Source organism: Monopterus albus, unplaced genomic scaffold (genome assembly GCF_001952655.1).
Source record: "Monopterus albus unplaced genomic scaffold, M_albus_1.0 scaffold46.1, whole genome shotgun sequence".
Lineage (NCBI taxonomy): Eukaryota > Metazoa > Chordata > Actinopteri > Synbranchiformes > Synbranchidae > Monopterus > Monopterus albus.
The window spans coordinates 1,952,188-1,959,256 of record NW_018127926.1 but is presented as its reverse complement, the minus strand read 5'-3'; the positions used below and the strand labels follow the sequence as shown (position 1 = coordinate 1,959,256).

At 41.2% G+C, this 7,069-nt stretch overlaps 1 protein-coding gene across 2 annotated transcripts in view; it reads right to left on the bottom strand.

The window, feature by feature from the left end:
- dscamb (Down syndrome cell adhesion molecule b) overlaps positions 1 to 7,069 on the bottom strand; it is a 130,738-nt gene that overhangs the window by 28,009 nt on the left and 95,660 nt on the right. For both annotated transcript variants that reach the window (XM_020600281.1, XM_020600282.1), the window contains exon 11: positions 6,478 to 6,657. In XM_020600281.1, coding sequence (XP_020455937.1) covers positions 6,478 to 6,657 — 180 coding nt within the window. The remainder of the gene's footprint in view (positions 1 to 6,477; positions 6,658 to 7,069) is intronic.

The window sequence follows — 7,069 nt, the reverse complement described above, 5'->3', positions numbered from 1 at the left end:
GGCACCATGAATGAACCAAATTTCATCACAGTCCATCCAACAGATACAGTATTTCCTCAAAGTAGCGAATCACAGATTAATTATTTAATGACCATGTGACTGTATCAGTCAGGCTGTAATTTCAAATCAAAAGAGCTAACCAGCGTATATACACATAAAAGACATATCCCACATATAGTAGCCCCACCCCCCCACCGCCCCACACTCAAACAAACACATTCAGAGACTCCCTCAATATGTTTCTTTGTCTTTTTTTCGGCACAGTACATTTCCTTCTTTGAAGCAGCCAACAAAAATCAAAAGGAGGTGTTACTTGTGTGTGTCTGTGAGTGTGTACACAAATGTGCATGTAGGCCACTGTGCTTGTGTATGTGCATGTGCACCCTCAACCCCCTCCCACCCCCGACATGATGGAACGTGTCAGACGTGGGACTGCCAATGTTTAAACCTCATTTCTTATTCACTCGCAGCCCCTCCTGCGCCCTCGCTCCCCACACCATCATCCCCATTCCCACTGCCCCCGTGCAGGAAATCACTGATTTATTTTGCATAGCAACTATGAATTTTAAGTGAGTCCTATTAAAAGAGTCTCCTCAGGTCCTTCTCTAAATGTTATTGCTGCTTAACAGGGGCTATTTTTGTCATTTAAATCTGAAACCTTGGCAGTGCAAGTTAACGTAGATGAAGCTCATGTTTGTTCATGGAAAGCACTTGAGAAAGGGTGCACAATGACAGCATGCAAGGCTGTGTGTGTTTGTGTGTACTGTATGAAATCATGTGCATGACAATATTCATTGTTACATTTGTATTTTTGTTTGAGTACATACTTGTCTGTGTACGTCTGTAGCTGAACTGCATATATGAATACATCTGTGGGCTTTGGGGGATGTTTCCATCTCTCTGTGACCTTATGGTTATGTGTGAATCAAACATGTGAACTGCATTATCTAAAATGTTCTGCAATCATCACTGATCTTAGCTGTGCTTTGGTGGCCTGAGCTAAGGAGAGGCTACTCACTTGCACCTTCCTCATCTCATCTCCATGCATCTACTGTGGAGCGCTCACACGGCCTCAGGCTAAGCCTATTCTTTTTGATAGCCCATAATTGCTCGGTTGATGTATATTTTTTAATATCCACCGATATTACAGGAGCCTAGTAATAAAACACGGGCGGGTAAAGGAGAAATTGTCAGTGGGAAGATGGGAGACAAGAGTGAAAGAGAAAGCTAAGGGGGTAGAGTTAGTGGGGAAAGAAAGGGAACCAAGTCAGCAAGGTGTAGAAAGGAAGAGAGAGAAAGGTACAGGGGTATAGGATGGAGCTAGAAATGCAAAGAGGTGATCCTTTGACCCCTACTGTCTGATACTCTTCCTCATATCTGTCTTTACTAGAGTAGGCTTCACGTTTACAAAAATGGGTCTTCAGGTAGCATATGCGCTAAATGCTCTATTAAAGAACCAGGAGTGCCGTTTCAACCTAGTATCCAACTTTAGTATGAAGACTCGTATATTTTAACTCCAAGTTACCAAGACACTTTGGCGGTGAAGCAGTTTAAGCCCACGGAACTACAGCTAATGCAATTAGTCGATTAATCGCTAAAAGGAAACTCAATTTGTAACTATTTGATCGGTGATGAATTGTTGCAGTTTTTTTCAAGCAAAAATGCCAAACATGTCGGCTGCCCGTCAGGTTGTTCCATTCTCTGTGGGAAATAAGGAAAATGAGAATGATAACCACAGCTGATTTACCACTGAAATTTGTTCAGTAATTTCTGACTTCTCACAGATAAATGTAGCTTCTCATTTCTGTCTGGCGACCATTAGCGCTGCCAGTTGCAATAACAACTGTCACTGGTAGAGTTGAATCAGCTATAGCTAGCAAACCATTAGAATGATGTCTCCAGCTGACTTTTTCTTGTAAAATATGTTTCAAATATTCACCTGACAGCTACATACATGATCTCTAATTGTCAATGGACATTCACTTTCTTGGGGAATTGAGTTTAGGAGATGATCAGTTAGGATTTGAAGCTGTTCTAATGTACAATAGTAAACTGAATGACTGAATTTGGTAAATGATCCCTAGGCTATGAACTACTGGTCAGACAAAACAGAACATTTGAAGATGCTACCTTGGACACCGCGATACATTGTAATAGGCATTTTCTCAATATTTCTGACATTTCATGGAATCCATTAATGGATTAATCAAGAAAGCAATCACCAAACTAATCAATAATTGTTGGTTGCAAAACTCATGAATTATTTTTTTAAAGTACTTAAAAGGTTTCATGTAATATACAAGCAATACAGTTCTTTTTGTCAACTTACAGAAAAACACACAAGGACACACAGAGGAACAAAGCAGACTGATATATAATGATTTAAAACTATGATACATTATTCTAATATTCATCTGGGATTAAAACTCTTTAGTTAGTGGTGTGATTCAATGTAGCTAAAAAATGATGTGTAAATGATAAATAAATGTATGTTTTGTTGTGTCAGCAGGGGATTTAGACACTCAGGGACTCAGAGGACACACACAGCTGACAGCAAATGAACAAGGGTATAAAATGAAAGAAATAATGCCATATTTATCTTTTTAATCCTTCTCTCATTACTAGAAATGCAAGAGACAAAGACAGCCAGAGTGCAAATAAAGCAGAGAAACATGCAGACTGCTCTTCCCCCGAGCCCCTTCGACGGCTTCTAATTGAAGTATTGACGGATTTAAATGAGGCAGAAATGCACTCAAGAGTTCCAGCCTCCGTAACACGTGTGCGCACCCACACACACACACACACACACACACACACACACACACACACGTGAATGAAAGCTGAATGTACACAATACACCATGCTCAGACAAATGAAAACAGATGTAATTGTAAAGACACATGCATGTAATAAAATATCCCTACAGTTTCAATGATGACAAACACACTGGACAGAAATGTGTAATTATACACAAACACACACACAAAACCACTGAGCAATGGACATGATGTTGACGCTGGCAAATATACTCACAGTAATGGTCTCCCCTTTTCAAACCACTCACACAAGTAAGTACACTTTTACAGAACGCATCTTGAGAATACGAGTACAGTTTGGGGTTTAAAGGGCATGAAATGTGATCTGTTGATGACTAACCAGCGTGAGCCTGCACGTAATGACTGAGCGGCCAATGGCAGCAGAGAAGAGATGCACAGCATTATCATAGGCCCAAAGAACTCACAACTGTTTCATGTAATGTGAATTACTCCAGCAGCAATGGTGACATGTCAGTGTTAACTGGATCATAAACGGCTTACAAGTTTTAAATGACACTGCAAGACAACTGTAATTCAGGAGTAAATGGACAAAGTATAATAAGAGAACAGTACCCACAGTGGAGGTGTCTCTGATTATGTCATGTACTGTAGGTGTTTTTTACTGAAGCTTATCAGCATGAGATCAACTGCAGAGAAAGAACCTGAGTTTTTATATAGTTTTTGCAGACATATCAGTGCCAGTGTAAATGTTTGCCAGTAAATAAATATGTCTGAGATGATTTAGAAACACTACCACCACTGTCCTGCTCTATACTTTTAGTTATCACAACTGGTCACACAATGGTCACTTTTTTTTAAGAAATCCTTATCTGAAACAATACAGTCAGCCAATATACACTGTATCATTTTTGTATTTTTTTTACTTTTGAATACTGACATTGGATATGAGTGACAAGATTCCAGTATCAGTCGGGTTCTAGTATAGAATGTGAGCAATGTTTGGCACGTAGGAGTACAAGTAGCGCTAGTTATTTTTCTAGGTTCGTACACATCACAAGAACACTGAACCAGTTTCAAAAGGGCTATAGTCAAGGCATTTGTGATTACTGTGGGTGGAAAATTTCAGCAAATTTTAAGGAAACAAAGTACTGTAAGAATAGATATTGCGTGGGGTCAAACACAAAATGGCACAATTAAATGGCAAGCACTGGACTGTAACTATTTATTATCCTACTTACTATGTACACAACCATGTTCAACTTGTGGTAAGAAAAATGTTAAACTGAATGAAAACTGACAGCTTATAAATAACCTTAATGAAATTCCATCCATCCACACATTATCTACACAGCTTGTCCTGCACGGGGGGTCATGGGGGGGGGCTAGAGCCAAATCCATCCGACATTGGATGAGAAGCAAGGTACACGCCAGACTAGTTTCTAGTCTATTACAGTGCTGACACACAGAGACAGACAACCACTCACACTCACACCTACGGACATGTTAGAGTCAACAGTCAGCCTAACCCCCAGGCCTTTGGACTGTGGGAGGAAACCAGAGTATCCGCAGAAAAGCCAGACAGGCACAGGAGAACATGCAAACTCCACATAGAAAGGTCCTGGTCTACTGTGATGTTCGAACTTGGAACCTTCTTGCTGAGAGGTGATAGTGGTAACCACTGTATCACCATACCACTGCTTTAATGTTCAACTCTCTCTCTCAAGACCAATGAATATGACACAATGCATGCAATTTCAGGTTACTTCTCATATGCCCTCATCTCCCAAACACCAACAAAACTATAAAGTTTATGGAAACCACTGTTCTTCTATTCTGTCCTGTACACACACGCAGCAGAGAGGTCTCAGCAGGGTGGAGCAGTGTGAGGAAAATACACGTCAGCATTCATCTTATTGTTTTTTACATGTACACACACCAGCAGAAAGTAGGACACAACACCAGGCTTGATTGGGCTCATACACTGCTACTATTGTCCCCGTTGAAGACAACACACACACGGTACGTAGAGGGTAGACTAGTGTGGAGTCATCCAGTAAAACTCCTAATACCTTCCACATATTTCCTCAGAGCTCTCCTGTCAGTGATCTTGCATTGACAGGTCACAAAGGGACCAAAGTCCTTGTGGAATAAAAACTAAAAGCTCCGAGACCAGTGGAAAGGATACACTGTAGTTTTCTTGAGTTTCAATATATTCCTTAAAAATACTTAGAGTTGAGTCTAATGTAGCTGCAGCCACAGTGTTTGCTCTCTGCTTGGTAGAATATGGAAGGAAAGAGTTAGTATAGCCATAGGTCAATTTGCTGCATAGCAACTGGGTGCTACAGTCAGCAAACTGACCTATGAAAACACAGAGAGCATGTTCGTCTCTGAGCAGCTTCACACAGGGGCAGTTCTCAGCCTTGTTCACTTAAGGCTTAAGGCAAGGCTTAATTACAGTGGAACTTTTAGATTCTCCAACCTCTACGGTTACACCCATTTAGTCTCATATTCTTGAAAAGCTGAATTTAACATTTGTGTCATGTAATTGTTATTATGTTCATATATTTGCAACAGTGTTTGGGATTAAACTACTGTGACAAAACACTCACATCATATACAGTGATGTGTGGTGTTACACATGTATGCTGGTGTGAAAACACACACAACTGTCCACATCTGGATCCTCGCCCTTTAGGAGTCCCAGCTTCTTCTCTGTCCCTCTCAACCTCATTTTGTTCATTTGTACATTTCCTGTTGTCCTTTTCTCTCTCTCTCTAATGTGGGTTTGTTTTCTTCCCCTATATGTGCCATTGATGTGTTTAGATTTTGCCTCATCTGTTGTTGTGCAGTCTGTCTTCCTAGCAGGTCTTTTTCTGGAGGGGGGACTGTGTGGCTGGGCTCTCCAGGCATCTGGAAGTATTTTTTTTTTGGGAGGGGGGGTCCACTCACCTGATTCGAAGGTCTAAAGATAGAAGGTATTTTCTGGCCCCTGAAACTAATTTGTAATTTGTGATTCTGGGCTATGCCGTACTAATTAAATTTGACTGGACTTTTCGTGCAATCACATGGTTTTCATACCTGAGTTCTACTGCTCGTAACAGACTGGTGAGGACACAGAAAAAAAGGAGCTAGAAACATAAAGAGGGCTGCCAGTCAGTGCGGCTCCTCATGCTCCAGTTTGATAACAGTAGTAAAGGAAAAATAAGACCCACTAAGCACCATGAAAATGAGGAGCCAATCGTAACATTCTGGGGGAGCTCCATGCTGATGCTCACCAGAGGCTACTGAACCACATGCACAAAAGAAGAAACATGTTTACATACACTCAGAAGAAGAAAGGGAAGGCTAAGTTGTCCACATACATAAACGACCCCTTTAATGCTTTCCTTAGTTTATATTGGTTTATTTAGCTGAAGCTCATCACAATGTGTTTCAGCCAATGAAGTGTTGCTTTGGATGGATTGTGACCAGAATCTGAAACTCTCAGATCCAGTTAGTTCATCTTTTGCAGATCTTGTCTGTTCAATCCGTTAATCGGCACACACCACCCTTCTATTTTGCACATATTTAATTTCAGTCATCTAAAACCCTCCAACTTAGAACCCCTTTTAAAGGCTTATCACTGTGCTCAGACTTTAAAATACACATTAATTACTGCCCATTAGGTGTTACTGAGAGTACATCACACGCAGGATCTTACTTTTGACGGTGAGGTACATGGATTTGCTGACGTCAGCTCCCACATCGTTGCTGACCTTACACAGGTAGAAGCCGTTGTCGTCCTCCAGCACGTGTTTGATCAGCAGCGAACCGTTGCTCAGCAGCTGGATACGAGAGCCGCTGTTCAGAGGGATGGGCTGAAACTGGGGGACGCCCGCACCTGGTGCAAGTAGGGACAGAAAAAAGAAAGAGAAAGAGCAGAAACAACATTTTAAATAATTAATAATAATAAAATTCCGCAGCAAAAATCAGCATGATGCTAAAACAGCACACAGTACTTATCAGTAAGCTGACCTCCAGTGTGTGTGTTCTCAGATTTGATGACAAAGCCTATCAGATTTAGGGAGAATTGTAAGCATGTTTCTTAACACCAGTACTAAATCCTTAAACTGCCAAACAACTGCTGAGCTGAGGAAAGCGGGCCGAACTGGTGGTGTGATGCAACAGGAACAGACATAATGCTCATATTTATCAAGACAGCAGATTGGTGCAGAGGAACAACAGGCAGAAAGGGGCCTTGCACTACTGATGGCCTTCAACACTGGGCCCAGCCAATGAGACTCAAAGATGTT